We start from the raw sequence: 23,693 nt of genomic DNA, 5'->3' as shown, positions 1-23,693 counted from the left end.
AACACACAGCCTCTTTACAACAGAATGGGAATCATGGAACAACCAAGCATGCCCTATGTTGGAAATAACAATAGGTAGATCGAGATCACAACAAGTCACACATCTACTACAGACAGGGTTAATGCGGTTGTGGAACAGGATGGTGTTGTCAGACACATTTATTTAAAGCATCATGTGACAAACTGCACACTGAGATGATTTCTCAGAAAACAAATGGGGGAATTGTGGACATTCAAAAGCCTGGCTACATCCCTGACTGACATGCAGCATCCAGCATGACAACAGCTTGTTCTCATCTTTCTCTGATCATCTGTGGCATCAAGACATTTGAAAAAAGCTGCAGTTTAAGGTGGCCACTTATAGTCTGTTGTCAAATGAGGTTTTTGTGTATTGATCAAACAATGTGTCCTTTAAAGCCACACCTGACCCTGTTGTCGATTAACTTGGTCAAGAATTTGTCACCAGGTGAGCAGTTCAACAACTTTTTGTGTACAACTGAAACCTTTTCTAAGCAATACAAAATATATGAGAACTTTAACTTTTTCTCTAAGTCAGAAAAGAAGATCTGACTTAGAGATCTTGTATGAGGAATTATATTCTGAAGCATTTTGGCTCTCTGATGAAGAGTCAAACATGGGAAGAGGAGAAGAGTGTCTCTAAACAGGAGCTACGCTCAGCCCTACTGAGAATGGAATGCAGTATGAAAGAAGAAAATAAAAATGACAGGAGCCACATTAGAGAGCTGGATATCAACATGCTGGGTTATATTTTTTCCAGTATAAATACAAAGGTAAGTAAACAAACAAATATTAGTCTCTGTAGTATTAAAAATAAAACGTCAACAATCCTACTCTTGTTAACTGTAAAACTGACAACAAAGTCACAGTTGCATCTGCAATCAAGGACTATTTCCTTTGCAGATATAAAAAGTTACATTATAACATATAAAGCATCAAATATAAGATAAAATATAAAAAATACTAAAATATACAATAAAGCAAATAAAGATGAATATATAATATGCAATAACTAACATTAAACTGTGCCGTGTACAATGTGCTTTAAGAAATTAAAGAAAATGGACAGTTAACCTACTAAATATAAAACAAGATTATTAATTGACTTTAGAAGCATCCAGTAAAAGAGTCATCTGACCTTACCTGTGGCAGAGAAAGTACAAAACAAGCGCACCTGTTCGGAGAGGACACGCCCCTGCCAGGTGTGTCTGCGTCACCTGACCGATAGGCCTCATAATCTCCCCCTTCCTTCAATTGTGTTTTGAGTTTGTTCCTGTGCTGAGTGTTCCCAGTAAGTTTGAGCCCGCGTGTGAAATGCGTTTTTCTTTGTTTGCAGCACACAATTGAGATGTGGCTTGTTCTCCCTTGCAGAGCTTAAACTGCGCACGAAAATAGCTGCCAACAGCAACTATAAGAAAATAAAAACGCTCTGCTCTGTCAGTCAGGCATCTTGACTCATGTGTGGATCTAAAACACACACTTCAGTCTGCCCACTCGAGGTTTACAGCTGTGCATTATGTAGCGAGTTTGTAATGGAAGTATTGTGGATGTGCGTAAAAGTGCAGGCTACACTTATGTGAAGTACTGCCATTTATTGCTGTTGGAGCCATTAATATTTATGTTATTGTGCTAGATCGCCCACTTACTTAGTTGCTTAACTGTAATAAATTCCAGTAAAGCATTCCTGTGAGCTTTCTGTGCTATATCCATTTAATAATATGATCCATCTGACCTGATGGAAAATGTATTTGCGACTTGCCAAACGTCTACGTCCACGCTTTCCACAAACGGAACGGACCACGCTTTCAAACTTTTACTTCCTTGTGTTTGCAGTAACAGAAAGGATCACTAGGTGGCGTCCTCGGACCAGCAGGACTGAAGCAAGAAGCGGCCTCAACCCGGCGCAGAAGTGAAAGCTGCTGACTGAAATCAGCTGACCCCAGACACTGTGGGAAAGTCCAAGTAAGTGGGAAAAATGGCTTTGGTAGTCACGAACACTAGACGGGTTGTCACAGATACCATCAGGAACAAGTCTGAGAAATGTTAATTCTGCAGATTATATCAGAGTTAAAGTAAAAACACACATAAATAGGTGCACCATAATTCACTAGTGCACCAAGACAAGAGAATAAAAAATGGGCCATTCTCAGAAACCTATCAGATGGGCAGGAGCAGAGCGCATTTGGGGACTCCAACATGAAAATCAGCGACGCAAGTTGGAGGTTTTGTCTCACGCAAGTCTTCACTGAGTTAGTTTAGACAGTATTTCCCACTTTTCCTGTTACTTCAGAGCCGGTTAAAGCCGAACAGTGGCATCACACACTACTGTATTTTCATGGCTGCAGCACAGATGACAAAGCACATTAATCATACCGCCAGAAAACTGCGCCTGATTAATTATCCCTGAATAAATAAGTCGTTACAGGGAGAGACAGGAGCTGTCAACTGGCTGAGTCCCAAGGACCCCCTGCTCTCTCTCTATCTCACTCTCTTTCCTTTCTCTTCCCATTCAGCCTCCGGAATTTGTGTGGGAGAAAAAAAATATGAAGGACCGAGCAGTAAAAGTTAACACAGCCTATACAGCCAAAGCGGTTTTACCGGTTGGATCCCCCCCACCCCTCAAGGGCTTGGGTCAGCTGCTTTCCATAACGGCTTCAGTTGAGGTAAGCATGAGAAGCCATTTATCACACGGTTCACTAGACCTGATAACATCACTGCACCAGGAGGAGGTTTGGAGAACAACACGCACAGACACACACATGCGTAATATGCTGGACAGGTGTGAGAGGCTGATCCTGTTCCCAGAAACATTTAGGCTGGATACTGTTAACTGCTGAGACCAAAGCCCTGAGGGTGGCTTCAAAAAACAAACAGACTGATGGTTCTGACACAATATTTTAAAGCAAAAGTGTTGACAAAGTAAGATTGAGTTGCAATGTGACTGCTCTTCTACTTGGTGCAATTTGCCTGAGTTGTCATAGGTTATTCAAGTGCTTTGCAAATTTTCTTTTTTAAGACTTTACCTGCAGTTTGGGTGCAGATGCTGACTCATTTCTCTAGATTTGTTGTCATTTTGCTTTGAAAACTCACCGACAAAAAGATGTGCGCCATAGCTCATAAAAAGCTGATAACTAGTTTGTAACCTGGATCTCCTGGACTGATCTGACTTCACTTGTGTAAAGTATCTCCTCTGCAGTGGCTAAGGTGAAGAAGCAGCATGCCAGTTAGTTCAAGAATATGGTACAGAAGAATAAGCTGTATCACAGTTATCACTTAAACAAGTTTTTTTCAATGACATTTGCTGACAATGTAGATCAGTATTTTATTTGGTTCATTGTTTTTGTTATTGTGAATGTTGCAGCCCGCTTTTTTAACTTGTCTTTGGCTACTGCACAGTTTAACACAGCACTTGTTGTAGTCAATGACCAACAAATCAGTTCCTTAAAGATAAATTGTGGTTTTATTTTTTTTTAAGTTTGGTTTGTTGTTCTTGTCGTACAGGAATTGCAAAACTTTTCAGTCTCTGGCCTCCCGGATAGTGATGGCAGAGACTCATGACTTCACACAAGTGGATGAAGCGCAGGAAAGTGGCAAAAAAGTATGCATACTCACGAATAGGCCTAGGCAAGCACAGGAATAACACCTACACAAAAGAACACAAGCAACTATAAAATACACTACTGCTCAAAAGTTTGGAGTCACTTAGAAATGTCCTTATTTTTGAAAGAAAAACATTTTTCAGTGATTATAACATTAAATTAATCAGAAATCCAGTCTAGACATTGTTATGTGGTAAATGACTATTCTAGCTGGAAACATGCTGATTTTTATTGGAATATCTCCATAGGGGTACAGAGGAACATTTCCAGCAACCATCACTCCTGTGTTCTAATCCTACATTGTGTTAGCTATTTGTGTTAATTGATGATTAGAAAACCCTTGTGCAATTATATTAACATGTGTGAGTTTTCATGTAAAACATGGAATTGCCTCGGTGACCTCAAACTTTTGAACAGTAGTATAAATACATATTTTTGCCATTTAATATAGACTACTGGCAGAATACATCAAGGATATCTCAGGTATGTTTTATCTTTGTCTAACTTTTACCACCAACATCTGCTATTTCTTTTAGTCTTTCAGTTTTATTTAATCTCTGGATGCAATCCCCACTTTGCTAAACAGTTTAAGGAGTGACGAATGTAAGGTTTAAATATGCTTTTTATCACTGTGCAGCAACACACGTTTTTACATTTAACAACATGTCCATTCATTTTCTTACTCGAACAGGTTGCATATAGGAAAGAGGTGCAGGAGAATTGAAGTGTGGGAAAGTCATAAAATGAAACGTCAAGGTGTCAAGATGGAAAATGTGCCCTCAGCTAAGTACTACAGAGTCCTCACACACCTGCCAGCCTGCTCTCTTCTGTTCTGGCTTTCCCTCTCGAATGCATCAGTTCATTGTTGACTTAATATGAAGTAACAGACCAGAACAGCAAAGATTTGAGTGTAAACAGTAGTTTATTTCTGTTTGTTCAGCCCGTATTTATACATAGTGCTCTTTGAGGCAGTTTGGGGCATGAAAAGTACACGTGCAATGGCATTATGAAGTTACCTCCAAAGACCATACAATTTAAGGTTCTAGTGTCCCCGTTTATGGAATAAACTATTATTACTGTGACTGTGAAACTGATATATGAGAGGATACATGGTGCAAGGAAGACATGATTTTGAAAGTGCATAGAATATTTTAGAATTGATTGGTTTTCTACTCTAATCTCACCCCAGAACATCCTCCACTCTGCTGCTTTAAAGTTTTCTTTATGTCCATGGCAACATCAGGATTTGTCAAGAGCTCAACATTTTTTTGTGTATTTGAGGTAATTTGATGAAACAGAACTTCATTTAGGAATAAGCGCCACATAAGTACCATAAATTGAAAAATTGAGAATGTGTTCATGCATCTTAATTTTGACACACATTGACTCACAATCACTGGTAAATTTGGTAATGAGACATTTTTGTCAGAGTACCATCTTTCACTTATATTTAAATCAGAACCATGCAAATATGTACAAACAGCCCAAAACCTACACTTGCAGTCTTTCCAATTGTTTGACTAACCAAATGTCGATGTACAAAGAAAGAATTGACCAGAGATTGATGTAGAAGCCACAACCTTGAATTGAAGACACCAACTAGCCTCTTCCACTGAAAATATGCCAATGACATCCCTTACAGGAAATGCAACAGTCACTACATGATGTTCTAATGATAACATCTTTAATTGTGACCACTGGGTGTCACTAGATATCTCTGATCAATATCTCTGCACGAGTTGACTTTCTGAAGTCTTTAATATATTCAAATGATTCGAATGACGATGTTAATCCTTTACTGAATTGTGCAAATTTCATTCTCCTCGGTATGCTTGAGGAACGCATTTGAAGTCAGAAAGTGTGTTTGTGTGTCACCAGCTATGGAGCGAGAGCAGCCGGTCCCTGGGTTGGTCCCACAGAGGACGCCTCCAGCGGCAGCCATCTTGGAAGTGGTGGTATCGCCCTGGCACGGTGTATTTTGTCTGAAGGCGTTCTGTCTGCTTCAGAATCGCATCCTTCCCCAATCTCGGATTTTTTTCTTTTCTCTTTTTAAATCTCATTGTCGTTCTCCCCCATCTCCCTTGTCTCCCTTGTCTCCCTCCTTCTAAGCCATGCAAATACACTCATTTGGAAACCTGAAAAAAGGCAAGTTGAACGGTGAAGAGGGGAGAGCGCAAAAATGGAGCGCTGAACCTCCATCCGAATAAGGTGTCCCCCCTACATCATGTACACCTCCTCTGCTCCTCACCCCTTCCTCTCGTTATCCTCCCCAGCTCATTTGAATAAATTAACACCCCTTGATGTCTTGTGTGTATGTGCGTACTCATGCAAAAAACACACATATGCAAGGATATCTGTACTCGGGCAAATGCATACAAATACACACCCCTCACTGTAGGGTAGAGGAGCAGCCAGAAACGTACGTCCTGCGCTTTGCCGTCATGCAGGCACATGCTCACAAACGCACGCATCCTCTGATGCGCAGATACACTTTCACACATCTGCTACAACAATCACGCATGCTTGGTTAAAGGCAAACCCACTCGATTGGTTGGCAGCTTCCTGTTAATGTACTGCAGCACGGTGGTGTGTGATTCATATTAGCCTAATGCAGGGGCTTGTTCATACAAAACGGCATGCAGAGCTAGCTTGGCTGCTTCACTGAGGTACAGCTTCTGCAGTACGCTGCTTCAGTTTGACTACAGTCAGGACTGAAACTGCAGCTTTTGTTTCTGAGTTCTATTTTCACTGCCTTGATGTGGTTTTAAAGCATCACAAGTCCTCCATTTGACCCACCATCAACTGATTTGCCTTTTTTTCTCTCCCCTTTAAACACAATTCACCACCATTACCCCTTTTACTGCATCTCTGTCCCCATTTCCATTTTGATCCCTGTGACCTTGCACAGAGCTAAGCAGCCTGTAGTACCCTGTGCTCTCTCCTCCTCCTAATTCTAACCTTGCTGAGGTTTCAATGGGCTGGGGGCTGTGCATTAATACTGGATGCATTAACGCTAATATGATCCTAGCATGTAGTCAGGGCCTGAGGGGGAACTCTGATTGTCTGAGCATTAACATTAACATCCACATTAACTCATCCGCCTCATCACTCTCTCTGTCCGCCTGTCGCCCATTCCTTGGCTTCCTCTGATTCTCATCTCTGTCCTGCTCACTCCTTTTGCTTCTTCAGTCAACAAACCCTCTTCCTCTCCTACTACCCTCGCTTCCTGACTCCTTCCTTATATCTCTGGGCAACAGTCTGGAAAAGTGATGGAGATGAGTCACATGCTGCTGTGTTTTTTAGTGGTTTGGTGGCAGCCTGTCCTGGGTCCTGTCCGCAGTGACAGTCACTGGAGCTGGCTGGGAGCTGCTTGCTTTTTCTCTGGCCTGGCTGGCCCAGCTCAGCCTGTCAGGCCTCATGATGATCACTGGCTGACATGCAGTATAACCTGCTTGGTGCTGTCAGCCTGACTCATGTCAGCCTCTTAACCAGCTTGCCACAGTGTTTTTTTTTTTCCATCGAAGTTGTGACAGAGACTTCATGTGTCACCATACAGGGCAGCTGGGTGGAGCATCTGTGTATAAAGAGCTTAGTTTAGTGTCACTGTGTTGGCTGCTCTTATATGACCAGTTTGTCACTGGGAGATGTGTACTGAGGTGCAGAAAATACAATACAGAGACAGATTATATTCCCTGTGGAATGTCAGATTTCTAAACAAGATGGCACATCTCAGTCACTGTGCACTATAGGCTACACTTTTGAACTTGGACTGTGTGTTGTGGCTGTAGTACACAAAGCTGAAATTGTGTCGATATATAAAGAACTTTAAAGTAGACATATGAATGTGCAGAATATCATATGAAAGTGCTCACATTACATGTATGTATATATATTTCCCCGTTGTGTGGTGTTTGTGTGTTCATGTTTCTGGGTCTATATGAGAGAGAGAGAGAGACAGGTTGCGTGGGTGTGTGTGCTTCCACCTGTTACATAATAGAGTGGAGGCAGAGTGTGCTTCCTTGCCTGCCACACTACAGCGGCTCTTCAGTGGGAGTGAGAGAGGCCACAGCTTGCCTCAGCTCAATTCCACAACTAGGGCTACTTTTGGTTACGACACTCTGAGCACCACATTACACCACTGAGAGAGACACAGAACAAGTGACAGCCGAGGTTAGAAGGGACATTCGTGTCAAGTAGAAGGTGGCTGATATCAGATAAGTAGTACAACCGAGTGGACAACAAGTGGAGTCTCTGTGGTGGGTCTGAAATGGATGAACAACAGCAGCAGTGCTTTTACAGTGTGTTGATCATTCAGGCGATGAACTAGATGGCAAGAGAAGAGGAGAGGATTGAATGAGGGCGCTTTGAACCAATGCAGGTTGAATCTCTGAGGCCATATAGCCCATTTTGTCCCTAATAATTATTTAAATGAAACATAATGACCTTAAATTATTTTGTCAGAAAATGTACAACCTTTTCAAACCCGAATAACGCTTTGCAGTTGACTTGGTTGATCTTTGTGGCTACAGCTGGAACACTGAGACCTACATTGATCCAGATTATAATGAGCTATTTGTATACTTATGTATGTAAACATGCATGCTTGAGGGAGATGAATGTTTAGATTGTGTCCTGCAGGTGCTGAGCTACAGTGTACATTCATGTAAATCAGGCTTGTGACTTCAGAACATAAAAGTGGTTTGCAAAAACTCAAACCATCTTTACAACTACTGTTTAAAGTAGTTTGGCGTCAATTTAGGTGACAGTATGTGGAAATATTTAGGTATTTATGACAGTGTGTATTTTAGTATTTTGATATGATAAAATAATTGGGATGAATGAAAAAGACACGTGTTGTCAGTAACCAACCCTGATCAGTGCGTCTGTAGGTGCACGTCCTCTGCGTAAGAGAGAGATTCACAGATCGATTTTAATGAACTTATTGACCATCTCAGTCGCAGTATTGGCCTCATTCACACCTTTTTAAATGAGATTGATTGTAGATAATTGCCTGCAGCTGTTTTAATATCAAAACTGTTTTGTGCGATTTGAGCGCCTCCAGTGTTGGTAGCCACACGCAGGTGCGCGGCGCAGGGTTCATTCCCACTTTCCACTGGAAGGAACCGGAGTCTGCAGCTTCTCTGCGCTCCCGAATTCGCACTCCTGCGTGCCAGTAGTCTTTTATGCCTCTTCAAAGACACTCTCTGTTGATGTGGATAAATTTACCTTCACTTTCTGCGAACACCGTTGCTAAGAAAATGAAAACCGGTTTATGGAAATTGCCAAGTTGATTTGCATGGAAAATACGCACAGGCGTCTCCCTGTCTCTTTTAACTTCCTTGCGTCAAAACAAAATCCAAATGACTTGTGTGACTGGATTTTTTGAAGTTTGCATTTGGAACTCCATCGGTCTACTGGATAAAAGCATCTTTTCAGTGCGCGTAATACAGAGGTTCCAGTCGTTCTCGTTTGGTCCCTCTATTATGGCTCACCTCTCCACCGCGGCGCATCATTAGGATACCGGGGGTGGAGCGACAGCAGCCTGTCCCGGTAAGGGGAGGAGAGAACAGGGCACAGAGGCGGTACTTTCTCCGCTGCTCGTTCTTCGGCGCTGGAGAGTGTGGGACCAGGGCTGGAGAGACCGCCGGAGAACAGCAGAACCAGTCCAGCACGGAGCCTCGCCTGGCCGACCGCTGCGCCGTGCACTCTTCTTGGGGACTGCACAATATTCCTGTGAAATATAACTGCTTTTAATGGCATGTGGCTTGTAACTTTACTTCTGCTGTATTCTTTGCAAGAAGGTAGGCTTGAATTGTCTCTTAAAAGTATTGCTTATCTGCATGTTGCCCCCCTCTCCAGTGGAATGCTGAAGTTGGCTGTGCATGCATTTTAGCGTGTCTGGCTGGTCAGTGTTGGAATAAATTAATTAATGCCACAAAGAAGGGCTAAAGATGTCCAATCAAACTCCAGAAACACATTTAGAGAAAGAGTGATAACTTTTTTTGGTTAATGTTTTGAGAGGATGCTTTCCTGATCAGCCATGATGTTCTTCCCTGAGCGAGAGCTCAGATTCCTCTTCCGCTCTCAGTGTCTCCCAGTGATTATCTGATAATATGATTAAAATGATAAAATGGGCTCATTACGAGCATCAAATCAACATGCACTCTACTTGGGTGATCGCAGACAAAACGCACAAAGATCTCCAAAGTGCACAGTCGGTCTGTTAGAGATGAAAAAGACAACGGCATTTGCATTTTGCATGATGAATATGTGGAGGTGTCGTGAATATGGAGGCTGTTGAATAGGAGGAGAGGCTGATAAGGATCTGCAGGCGCGCGCACGGATAAAAAGGGGCGACCTCGAGCGCTGATGCCGGCCACAGCTGTAGGCTGTTTACTCGCAAAAGTCCAAGAGGGCAGAAGAGTTTAATGCATTTGCAGACTTTTTCTGTCCTGTTGCAGCACAAATAAGATGTCAGTGCGTGTGTGTGTGTGCGTGTGGGAGACTGATGTGTGAGGGGAGGGGAGGAGGGTCCCGAGGGGTGAAAGCATCCATCAGTTATTAGTATTATTGGTATGAATGAAGATCATATATAGAGGTTGTGTGCTGACGTGCGTGTTGTGTGGTGTGTATGCGACTGTGAGGCAACAAGGGTCAATGCATTTTATGAGAGACGTGTGAACTGATGCTGGGGGTATTGAGCGCTGGCCTTTAATTTGCAGATAATGTGCCCCAGCTGTGTATTTAAAACACCAGGCCTTATATTACAGTTTGTTTATTTAAAAAAAAATCTTTTGATAAAAATGTAGGAGTGCCAGTGTGTGCAGTCTCAGTTGTTATCATCTCTGGTCTAATTATTCATCCACCATTTTCTGTGGCACCAGATTCTACTGATTGGCTTCGCTCTAAATACTGCAGAAGCGAGATAGTCCTTTATTTTGACTTTTAAATGTGAAATCTTACGTTCTTTGCATGGATTTCTGTCACTTCGTAACAACCCCACAGTGGGGAAAAAAATAACAAGAAGACTTAATTCTGCCCTTAATTATCATCCATTGTCTTTACGCACGGCTCTGTAACTCAGGATATGCGATTATAAAGCTTTCTACTTGATAAAATTGACGAAAGGTTTAAGCATTTGTTTATAGTTGTGCTTCTGTACGCCTGTTTCACGCTCCTGGTCGCCATCATTGGCCTTGGCAGTGCCCTCTGCCAGGCTGCAGCTGCGGCGGGGACTTCTGTGCTGTTTTTGTTGCATGTAATTGGATTACAGGGTCTATTTCGATTATACACACTGTACATCGCCCTGTCCCGTGACTGAACGAGATGTACTGTGTGTGTGTGGTAAGGGGAGGGGGGTTGGGGGGTTGGGGGGGGGGGGGGGGGGGGCTGCAAACAGCCACTGGAGCGGAAAGAGTGCTTGAGATGGGAGAGATGTAGATAACGCAGTGGAAAACAAACTTCCATTTTCCGTTGTTTTTCAACGCCCTGTTTCCCTCATTTTGCACGAATCAGCTGTGATCTATTGTTTCACATGCTTGCTGTGTCTTTTAGATGTGTTTAATTTTTCATAAACCGTTGTATTAAGGGGAAAAGGTAGGTCTATTATCATACATGCATATGCATTAGTACTGCGTATTTTCATGGCTCGGCCGCGCCTCCTAGAATGACACACAATTCTCTACTTTTTTTTGCATGAATATGAAGATTTGTCACATCACACTTATTTAGAATGATTTTCATTTTCTTTCTTCCCTTTTTCCGTCGTTAATTAGACATTCATTCAGTCATTACTGACCGTTTGTAGCTTTAGTTTGGCTGCATATCAGCACACCTGCACCCATGAGTGCGCAGAGGAGGGGGAGAGGAGAGGGATGGATAGATGGATGGATAGAGGCAGAGGAGGGGGGAGAGAGTACACTCATTCTTCTTTGTCATGATTTGGGAGGCTGCTTGTCATTTTATGGAAATAAAATTGAGACAAACTCAGCTGTGGTGCTGTGTGGGAATCTTCTTTCAGGCCCGACAGGCCAGAAAAGGGCCTGAGAAATTGGAAAAGGCTCAAATGGTGATTGCAATTAATACATTTTTTAAACCGTTTGGGGGAAAAGACGTTCGCTTTCGTGTAGAATTTAAGGAATTTCCATCAGTGATTGTACAAATTTCAGGGAAAAAGCTGAAATCATCATTTAGTGATGGAGTTGGAGTAAGAGCTCTTGCTAAAATTATTTCATCAATTAATGGGATTCCGGTTCTATCCAGTTTCGGTCGACAGGCCTCCTGCAACACATACTTGACATTAAACTGATTACTGTCTGCGCCCCAGTGTTGTTCCTGCGTATAAACAAAACACTTTCCTTCCATTTTGTGCCTGAACTTAAATTTATTTTTGCATTTGATGTGCCGGGCATCGTGTTTCCTCTTATTATGAACTGTTTAGACCCACAATGTGCTTCTACAGTCTGATAGAATTAAATGTGGTGGCATGTAATGTCAGTGTGTTCTTCTTGATTTAACAGCACACTGCAATTTAAGAAGCATTTCAATGCGCATGTTCTGCTTCACCTGAGTGGCGCAGTTTGGAACATACTTTGCAAAAAAGACCCCTGTATAATTTCGATACACCGCCTGAGCTGCTGATCTGTGGATTGTGCGTAAACTTGGATATAAAACAAATGCCGACTAGAGGAGAAGTGCGTAGAGGGGGAGCTCAGTAATTGCGGTATGAGTCAGACTGTGGTGGCTACTTGGCTACACCCGTAGGATGGATTTGGAGATGTTGCCTCTTCAGTGTGGCATGGAAGTATGACAACATCTCTGAAGTTGTATGTTTTTTTTTCTTCTATTTTTAAATAGCACGTCTTAAAATCCGGGTGAATGTGCTTTTATTTAGGAGAGGCGTGCCATATTTTCAGAATCACTGTTTTGGTATAACAAAAGTTAAAGTAGTTTGTACAGGAGAATAGCACAATGTAGGAATTCTTTTAAATTACGCATACGTGCCTTTGCGTAATTGTTTAACAATATCGTGTAAGTAAAGGTCAGCAAAAGCGTAGCCCTCCTCTTGTCTTTCTCCCTTCCTCCCTTCAGTTAACACTCACATCGAACTGAGCTTCAGAACTTGATTGTCCTACAGTCTCTTCACGACATGTCCCCAATTACGCACAGTTTAGACTTCTATGCATCTTATTTCTCCGGCTTTGCCCACGTAGCCTGCAAGTTTTCTTAGAGAGGCAGCGCCACAGCACACAGCCACATATCACTCTCAGGTTAACTTTCCTCCCTCGCTCTGCTCCGGTGAGAAAAGCCTGCTTTCATTGTTACGAATTGGCGCTTTGAATGGTGCGGTACAAACCATTTGAACAAGTCATTCGCTCTCATGTTAACGTTTTATTTTATTTTTTTGAAACGCTCGATTTCGTTCGCTAGTTGGTATGAAGTGATAGTCTCAGGTTATTGCGCTAAAAAATAATATGGGGATTTCCCCCCACCACTAGGGACAGTAAGATTGTATAAGTGAACAATGGCGCACGAAAGGATTTGGAAAGAGGGATTATCTTGGACTTAGCTTATTCAGTTACCACACATCAGTCAGAAAAGCAGCCTCAATGATCCCTGATGGCTCAAATGTCTGTTGATTGTTGCGCAGCTTTAGATCTCAGACCTTAGCAACATCATCGTCACCACACTGCAAGCTGTCACTCAGAGGTGGATTTTGACGCTAAACTCAACAGGTTTTTGTAGTGTCCAGTTGCTCCCTGGCCCCTCTGCCTTTTATTCACAGAGAAAGATGGACGATCACGTCGGAAATGATAAAACAAGCAAACAACAAACAAGCAACAAAACAATCATACTCACTATCAGCTCTCTTTCACTACGCCTCTCTTTCTCCCTCTCCTGTTCTGCTTACTATCAAACAATTTATGGCCCTGTCTCTGAGGGAGAATGGGGGAAAAAAACAAAACGCATCTCTACAATCCTGACACTCACTTCAACAGCGGAAATCATCTTTTTGAAGTGGGAGATGTGAATTTTCAAATGCTGAAATGGCTGCCTAATATTTTCCTGACACTGCATAAAGTGTGTATAGGGGTTGTTTACCACCTACCACCTCCTCCCCTGTATATGTGTGTGCATGTATAGTGTATTCCCTAATATCATATCATGCAGCTTTTCTTTTATGGCTCCAGTGTTCCACCTATTGAAAATGAAACCATATTAGAAATGATTTCTTTTCAGAGTGCACAAAGAAACCAGAGAGACACATTGTCACACAACCCTAATGCATATCTCAATCTGCTGTCTTTGTATAGTAAATGAGCAGCTCCCTCTTTCAAACATGATCGTATCTTTTGCCTTTTATGTTGTGCCATTTTTATGCAGCATCACCGCAAAGGCTGCATTTCCACTGACTTCAATGCTTCAGCTGTTATTTGGCCTTTGTGTTTTGTGTGCTGTTATCTGTAGTGCTACATGGCTCACCACATAGAAAATCTACTTGCTATTAATAACGTATAAGTGCAAGCTGAAATGTATTTACATGACTTTGTGTGTGTGTCTGTTTGAAGGAGAGAGAGAGTTACAGAGGGAGGGAGAGGAGGGATTTATAGCCCTGTTTTTCTATGCACGTGACGGTATGAATCTCTGTGTGTGTGTGTGTGTGTGTCTGAATGAATGTAGATGAGACAGAAAAAGCTGCATTATGCATAGCGGTTCACCATAGGCAATATCCTTGCTTCTCAAGCATACATATTCATACTCCATTTTCATATCCACTGCAAAAACAGGGGGAAAAGTGCAAATGTGTTTGAGTGTATAGCCAAAAAAAAAAAAAAAAAGATCTGTGTCAAAAGAGAACCAGAAAAGGACACACAGGCAAAAAAGAAAAGTGAATGTTTCAAAAGGGAGCAAATGTAGGGGGAAAAATGTGAAGGGTTCACCTGACAGGAAAGATGTTTCTGAGTGTTTCACCCAAAATCACTTTGACCTTCTTCATTGTAATCAGTGCACCCAGGCTTGAAGAAGCTAATCAAAATACAGTTCATGAATGAATGAGTGCTGCTCCTTTGCTCCTTATTTCTCTGCTGGGGAAAGGGTGGAAAGGGAGCCTGGGGCAATGAAGGACTCTGATAACATCTGAGGTTGGATGTTGCCCAAATAAACAGGAAAAACTAGGTTACTGTATTTCATGTTATCGTGTGTTTCATGTTACTTTGCATGAATCATTGTCGTCTGACTGTGAGATCTGACAAAAAGATTAGTTTCTTTTGGTTATTTGTGGTCATCCATACATTTCAGTCACATTTTATTAAAGTCTGGGTCAAATAATTCTTATATGCCCTCTGTTGTGCAGTTTAATTCAGCATATTACAATTTCACATGACAATAATGCCTTTAATTGCTGTCTCATAGGTGCACTTCAGCTGTCGGATATCCTAAAGAGGTCAAGGCTCCATTGAAAATAAGACTGCACAATTGTCCTGCAACATCTTAGAGCTCTTCTCTGTATCATAGCCCATGTGATCACTACCTGCAGCCTGGGAACCTCTTATGCTAAATGACATTTGATGGGTTTTAGGCTGATGGTTTAATTTCCTGATCACTTCTTCACAATCTCATCCTTCTTCATTTAATTTGGACATTTTCACCCCAAACTCTAAACCACTGCTGCCATAAAACACGTGGTAGCTGTCATTATGATGGTCTTTTCCGCTGGAGGCTGTAATCTGTGCAGTTTAGACCACGGTGGCTCACTTCTGTGTTTATGCACATGTGTCTTTGCGTGCATGAGTGTGTGTACTGTGTGTGAACTCAGTGACCTGAATTCATACTGTAGGACAAAGCGATTAGCCACCGCATCATAAGCTGTTGCTTTTTAAAGGTTTTGCCTCTGACTTTGAGTTGTTGTCGGATCTGTTTTAAAATTTTTGCTCGAGGCCATCTTTGATGACATCACAGGATGGTTAGAAGCTTGTTGATTTTCAACATTTTAGAGGATAAGCAACGGGTCTCAACCTGGGAGACGGGACTCTTGTAAAGGTTCAGATAGCAAATCTGTGAGGTTAAAAAAGTGTAAAAAAAAAAAGGTAATTTTTTAATAATTTTATTTCTGCAGGCCTTTGGAAATTATTCAGCTGAACAAGAAAAATAAATGCTATTAGTAGATGAGGGATATTTTTAGGGGGCAAAAGGTGGTGAATCATCAGTCAAATATGGATTAATTTTACCTGAGGGGTACTTCTGCACTTGGAAAGATTGTGCAGTTGCTCAGATGATAAAAAAAAAAAAAAAAGATCAGATTAGGATTTGACAAAATATATTTACGATATGTATACTGATATATCCACATACAGAATTACAAATTGGTGTGATTTTTGATTTTTCGAAACACAATGAGCTGACTTTTCCCCTCAGATTAACCTAAGTGATATGCAGCATCCGAACACAAATAGTTAGCAAGTGGGCATAAAGATCAAAGTGAATATATGGAAATATAGTATAGAGGGTTGAGACCTTCATTTGTCACCATGAGTGAAAACTTTTGACTGCACATGTTGTTGAAAAAGAACCAATGGCTAAACACTGACAATTCCTGAATAACTTGGTTTTGTATGCAGCTACAGATGCACCAAAGTTATCTCCGTGGTGTAATACTGTCATACAGTCACACAAAGTCCTCCCCATCCACACAGGTGTATAGTTAAGACATTTGAGCTCATCTTTTTTGTTTTTGGCTTTAAGATTTAAGAACCATCACTCTGAAGAATAGCATTTTGTGAGGATAATGACATTCTGAACATCAATTTTTGCACAGTGAAATAGTTTCTTTTGTGAATGCTTTCAAACCAAGGATACATTGTAGTTATGAGAATATTCAGCTTCAGAAAATAGAATTTGCCATCAAAGAGAAGCAGGTCACTGTCACCAATATCATCTGCTAATAGTTTCTTCCTTATTTACTCACTATGGAATCACTTGTGTGCGTGTTCCTCAGCTGGCAGCACATTGTGGTGCTCTCCATGGTGCTGAAAGTGCAGATCAGTCAGCCTAGCAGCCCGCCAGAGTGACTGACATGGATTCAAACGGCAGGATGGATTGAACTTGACCTAAATTCCGATTTTTTTGAACAGAGGATCTGCTCCAACAATGACTCTCTATCTCCTCCATCTTCATTGTGCTCGTACATTTACAATCTCATGTTCTGCACATGCACCCAGGCTGCGATCCCAGCTTTTTTCTCTCTCTCTCTGAACACCTCGCTGCTGGCTGAGCTTGACATCGAAAACTGAGGCAGTTATTTAACATTAACCTCTCTATCCTTTTGACCTTACCACACACAGATGCACACACTCACTCATTTGGTTGCACCCAAACACCTTTGCACCTGAGAACCTTTACCCTCAAGCAGCCACCCATGTCCTGTCGACAATATTGTTCCTGCCTGACTTCCTGATCTCTCCTTCCGCTCCACACCCACACACGCATGAAAAACAAGGAAGTCGGACATCGGCCTCCCACAGCAGTGTGATTGCGGAGTGGATAGACGATGTGTGTTAAATGTGAAAGGAGATTATGTGGGTTTAACTCTCTGCGTCTGGCATACAAATTTCAATCATAGAACATTGCCTGTCTCTAATGTGGCAGGAAAAGACAAGAGAAAGCGTGTTTGTGTCTTGGAGGGGTATCTGTGAAGGGTGAGTAAATGATAGGAAACAGCGAGACAAGAACGTGTAACTGAGATAAGACAGAGGGATGTAGATGGATGGATGAAGTGGCAGACAATAGAGGAGAGACTGAAAATCATCTCATGCCAGTTTTGTCCTTAATCCCCACATTTTAGTTTGAGCTCTTTCTCTTGTGATTTCATCCTATTCTTGTCATGTTATTAATGTCATTATGTCATTGCATGTTGCTATTTATACTGGACAGAACTGATGTAAAAATAGGCTTTTATATCAGCCGTTCACTCTTGTTCTTGCCTCATATTCAGATCTTAAATAGAGAGCCAGTCTTTCATTTTATAGCTGGCTACTAATGATATCCATTGATGTAGAGGATCTGTAAAAATTAGAGCCTGAATGACATCCGATAGCGTCTTTATATCTCCATTGATAGCCAACACCCTATTTTTCTCCCAGCACACGGAGAATTAAATAGATATGGCTAATCCAGGCATTGTTGACACAATCCAGGAAAAGGGATTAATTAAGTATCATTGTCTGAGAAGAAAATTCTCTTGCTCGGAGCACAGCATCTTCCCCTGGCCTCCAGCCAAGCTGAGCTCAGCACTTCTTTACTCTCCTCTATACACCCCCCACCCCCCCCAGCAAACACACTAGAAACACAGATCTTAGAGGATGCCTCAGTAGCCCACTATAAACAGGGTATGGGACATATTGAGAGAGAAGATATTTGGTGGTCTGTCTCCCTTAGGACAACTTATCTTGTAGCGGCTCTTCATCTGTGCCACAATAGAGTCGCTTTACAGCAAACGTGTGATATCCAGCTCCTCAGGCTTCTACAGCTACAGATATAGGCCTTCCCACGGTGATGTGATATGACTTGAGCTGGCCTGAGACATAGAACGCTTAACAAATACCCATGTGATTTCTATGTTTTGCTCCATAAGGGAGGATATCAGCAGAAAAGATAAAGGTGGTGGTTGAGGTCTAGTTATACGACCCATTTTCCCTCCAATTGAGAGGCAGATTTCCAAAGGACTCCCTGGATACATATATTAGATTAGAGATATTAGGATAATGCATATGGGATGAGATGGATGAGTGCAGTTTGGCACACAGGAAGAAAGTTGTTTGGGTTGAGGTGACCTGGATGCCTGTAGACCCTGCTTGTATACTGAATGTGGGGGATGTTTGCAATTGATCCATTTTGATAAATTAACATGAGCAGTAGTCTTTATCAATTTTAAGATCCCATTCAACTAATAAACTGACTCTCATAAAATATTGTAAATACATATCTATTGCACATCATGCTCATTAAATACCAGAAGAAAAGTACATATCCAATAAGGAAAGTGTCATTTTTTATGTTAAAGTACAGTTTACAGTTACAGTTCGTGCTTTCATATGGGAATTTACATGCTTGTCAGGAAATGTATTATTTATTAAATGCACAGTTCAATCAAAACTTTCCTGCTGTGGGATCACTATCTGATATTGCAGTCACACATCTCCAAACAATACTTCAGCAATGAGTATTACACTATAAGGAATCCACAGAATTGCCACACTTGTTAAGCAACACTCCTTTCAATAAACACTTACTGCATTTGTACACATGGTATGTTAACAAAATGTGTTGCAGCATCTTTGTAGATTGTTTTTGTCAGTAGTAAAGTGGTGTTATGTTCATATGTTAAGTGTAGTGGTGCAGTTTTATTCAGTATTCACTGATTAATCAGCAGTGTTTTTTGATTGTCATGCATGCTGTGATACATGAATGTTACCTCCATGTCTGACACATAGCAGCGAACTAACTCTATTTCCCTTTCTCTCATCCTAACAGTCAACAGTGAGGATGTTGTCTCTACGCGGCTGTACTTTGTGAACGCCTCCCTGCAGCGGGTGACCTTCTCCAGCTCGGTGGGGGTGTCCCTGCCCTGCCCTGCGGGCGGCGCCCCCCATGCCGTCCTGCGCTGGTACCTGGCCGCCGGAGACGACATTTACGACGTGCCCCACATCCGCCACGTGCATGCCAACGGCACCCTCCAGCTCTACCCTTTCTCTCCCTCTGCCTATAACAGCATTATCCACGACAACGAGTACTTCTGCACAGCTGAGAACCAAGCAGGCAAGATTCGAAGCCCCAGCATCCACATCAAAGCAGGTGAGCGGCGGAGCGACTCGATGGAAATCAAACCAGTGGTCAGGGGGATATTTTCATCTCCGGATAGTTTTACAGAGTCTTCTTCACCACACTTCAATGCCTTTAAGGTCTCTGTGTTTAATTTAAACTGTGACATTACGTTACTTTACCTCAGTTTACCTCAAGTTATATTATGGTGCACATACAGACGTATCCATCCCTTTGAGGAGTAATCAACTAAAGTGAGACTGGGGTGATGCCAGCAGCTCTATGCTAAGCTTGCTCAGTAGCACCTCAATTTGGCTAGCTAATGCTTTTAAGATTGACATGAAGAGAACGCACAAGTTGTGGGTGTACACATTTTATGCACACTGAAGTCAGGTTGGAGGAGTCAGCTGGTAGGGACTGTTTATTTAAGTTTCGATCCACGAAAAATTGCATTTACAGTTTTTAATTTACATAGTTGACATTAATTATGATTTTTTTTTTTCAGCCATGCTTGCTGCCCTCGCTGGGCACAAACAAGCAATGCTGTGGTTCACAGCTGGAGCTTAAGATTGAACAGCTAAGAACATATTATGTTTTGTGTAATTACAATTTTTTTTTGTCGTAACAATAATCTGGAGCAACATTGCTTTTTCTGAAATCCACACTTTTAATCCTCTGAACCCCAAAATCCACCAGGGGGCTTAAAAGGCATGTAATCTTTAAAAAGTCAACAAAATTGGACCATTTGTCAGAGCCAGAAATTCTTACAAAAAGAGAAAAAAAAGGGAAAAAAAAGAATCATCGGTTCTCAAGGTCATTCAATGTATGATGTGTGACGTTGGGAAAGTTGACCAGATCTAAGCTTAAACTCATAGTATTTCATCAAAATGGATTTATTCTACATGTGCAATTTGAAAATTCACTATACAGATCATTTGTGGTAACCAGATTTTATAAAAAACTGAAAAATATGCCTTTTGCAACTGAGAAGCCACTTGTGACTCAGCTGCAACCATCAGTTTCGTGGCATATAGAAGACGAAAATTTTAAAAATGTAATTACTTTTCATGATTTGTGGGATTAATACTTCATTACACTGCACAAAACACATTTCTCAGTCATGCTAATTTCTAGCTAAGACTGTGCTATTTTTTTTCCCCCGAAATGTGGAACTTTTAATTGCTACGAGTAAAAGTGTGGAAGGAGCAAGAAACACTCAAACTTCTTGAGGTTCAGAAGATTAAATTCATTCCTGGACAGACTTTAAAGGTGTATTCTAGCAATTCTGCTAGACTTGCATTACAAATTAACATTTTATTTAACATCACATCTACAGTTTTTAACTCATTTTGTTAAATATCATAAATAACAAAACATAGGTGACATGACAAGTAGGAAAAACTCCTTCTTGTGCTCCAAGAGTTCTGATATAAACTAAACTACATGACTAAACTACATACACTGTAAACTACATTCTAGGTTGAGTGGTCCGCCCCCACTCATCTTTATATGTTGCTTATGCATAGAATAATGTATTTCTATTCAGTCCCACATTTGACCTCACTTCATTGTAATAAAAATGTCTAAATATCAGGAAGCAGTTTACTTAGCATGTATTGTAATAGTCACAGCAACACAGCATCTGTAAATAGAATCAATCAAACGGCATTCTAAATCAACCACTTCTGTCTCAGTGGGGCTAAAATGTCTCAAAATGCCATGTTTTGACCCCGTGCATTCAAAATCCTTTGGTAGACAGACACACAGCCACATAGACAGTTGGTTTGGTGACCTGTCCACACTCCCTGCCAAGGTCAAAGCTGGAGAGAGGTGCTGAACACACTGAGGGAAGGTGTTACTTCTCTTTCTCACACTCACAAACACATAAAACCACAAACAGACGCACATGACCTCTTGCAATACACACTGGATGCACATGTACGCAACAGACACGCATGCGTGTGTCTTCACGTGCACGCTGTTACTCAAACACTCAGGCATCACACACACACTCACATACTTACATGCACACCAGCCTGTGCGAGGCTCATGCCAGCAAGCCTCCTGTCTCCCAGTCTCTCCATCTGTCCATGGACTGGAAAGTCCCCTAACTACACACACATACACACACACACATGTATACACACACACACACACACACACACATACATATACACGCGCACACACACAGCCATTTTTCTCAAGCTGGCTCATGGTGTTCAGTTGCCAGCTCTTTGTCAGGGTGTTTGGCAGGAATGCTTCTGGAGAGTGAGCTACAGACATGGAAAGATGTGAAAAGAATCAGAAAAAAGTGGATTTTCAGGTCACAGTAATAGCCAGGCAGACATTTTGACTGTGTTTATGAATCCTGCATGAAGAGACCGTCAGCAGTTCCCTTACCCCACACATGTGCACAGACAAAATCTCTCTCAAAAAAAATAAATAAATAAATAAAAATGCTGCCGGATTCTTTCCCTCATCACCACACACACCCATATGGCCTGCATGGTCCCCAGAGTAGGACAGTCCCTCCAGCGTGAGAGTGACCTTCTCGCCAGCCTCGGCGTTGGGATGACTTTCCCTTCCCAAATAATTACAACAATTAATCAATTAAATGCTGAGGCAACCACAACTCCACAGCTCCATAAGCAGGGCTCACGTGCATGCGTGTGCACCTCATTACCTCCAGAGTCCTGCGCAACACACACGCTCATTTACGGACTCGCACACATACAAAAAAAAAAATAATCTCTGTAGTTGCCATGGGCGACAGAGGCGTGAGCGCCAGGGTGTGGCATGCCCCGTCTCAGGTGGTGCAGGAGAATGATGACAGCTGACAACTCACAGTGTGACACCTCCCAAAAATCTGCCCCCCCCCCCCCCCCCCCCCCTTCTCTCTCTCCCTACTCTTCACATCTTGACGTCTCTCTATCCCTCCCCCTCTTTCTCACCCCCTCCCATGCATGCTGATTGTGGTCCAATAATAGCACTAGCACCTGTCTGGATAGCTCTACATTTATGAAAACCAATATGTGGGCTGCTTGTTTTCCTGTATAGGATTCCCCCCCTCATAGCGATAAATGTCATTTTCTATGTGATTTATTGATATTTATTTTTAACTTAAGCTCAACACTACTCTATTGATATATTTCTTATTTATCTTATGTGATTGAGGTTTGAGAGACAGCTCAATAGAGCCCAAAATGTTTGGAATATGTCCCCATATACTGACGTTTATATGGCAGTTGAAGTGCTTGCTACTAAATTCTACTGATTATTTCCACTGTCATTGTAGAAATTCACATTTTTGTGTTTCTTTTCTCAGTTTTTAGAGACCCATTGGTTTCAGTTCATTCATATATTGTGTAAAAAAAAAAAAAAAAAAAAGCAAAAACCTTGGAAACTTTTAAAATGTGCCTAAAATGTTTCTCATCGTAACTGCATTAAATTTCCAGCTGAGTTCCATGAGTTTTAAATGATGATTCAACAGAAGTTCAGATTGATTTGAAAAGGGCTGCGTCATGTTATCTCAAATCTGATAAAACTCAGAGCATACTTGATATTCATTGTCATTCATTGTAGAGTTTTAGTAAATTGTAGTAATAACTGAATTCAGTGGATGTTTGGAAGCAGAAAAACTGCAATGAAAAATGTAAAAACCCTTCTCTTCTGCTTACACCTCCATCTTATACTGATATATGAACACGATTATATAGCTTAATCCTTTGAAGAATAACATCTATCATGTAACAAAAAAAAACAATATAAAAAAGAATTCTTACCTAAACAGAAACCCAGTTTGATTTCTAATATGGAAATTTTTATTTATTTATTTTTTTGTGAGAAGACAAGATTTACATGTGTGGAAATTAAAAACTGATACATCAGAAGATGTGACATTAAGAATTTCTAATATGTAATTGCTATTACAGAATAGCATGTTTTTGTTATTTAAGGTCTCTAATAAATATGATTTTATTCAATTGTAGCTGTTTTGTTCTCATATAATTTCTTCATTTTTAGCCTCAAAACAGATATTATTTCAATAATACATTTAAAATAAGCATTCTAATAGATTATATGTCAGTTTATTTCAGCCTGTTTTAAATGTGCTGGTCTTTCAGCCCATTTCAGTTTTGAAATTTTGCGAGTTTTAACAGAGCATCTTTTTTTTTCCAGAAGAGTAAAATAAAGCAATTGGTTAAGTTTCCAGGGCAAATCTGTCAGCTGTCACTTCTAGTATTATCAAAGGAGTGTAGCA

At 41.3% G+C, this 23,693-nt stretch overlaps 1 protein-coding gene across 3 annotated transcripts in view; it reads left to right on the top strand.

The window, feature by feature from the left end:
• Positions 1-8,711: 8,711 nt before the first annotated feature.
• LOC110952546 (cell adhesion molecule DSCAML1) overlaps positions 8,712-23,693 on the top strand; it is a 108,388-nt gene continuing 93,406 nt past the window's right edge. For 2 of the 3 annotated variants that reach the window (XM_022196136.2, XM_022196135.2), the window contains exons 1-2: positions 8,716-9,417; positions 19,145-19,465. In XM_022196136.2, the coding sequence (XP_022051828.1) occupies positions 9,375-9,417; positions 19,145-19,465 (364 nt within the window). In that variant the 5' untranslated portion in view covers positions 8,716-9,374. Of the gene's footprint in view, positions 9,418-19,144; positions 19,466-23,693 lie in introns of all 3 variants that reach the window. The other variant, XR_007945719.1, reaches the window with a different exon arrangement.

This window comes from Acanthochromis polyacanthus, chromosome 13 (genome assembly GCF_021347895.1).
Source record: "Acanthochromis polyacanthus isolate Apoly-LR-REF ecotype Palm Island chromosome 13, KAUST_Apoly_ChrSc, whole genome shotgun sequence".
NCBI lineage: Eukaryota > Metazoa > Chordata > Actinopteri > Pomacentridae > Acanthochromis > Acanthochromis polyacanthus.
The sequence above is the reverse complement of the archived record's forward strand: the minus strand, read 5'-3'. Positions and strand labels throughout refer to the sequence as shown.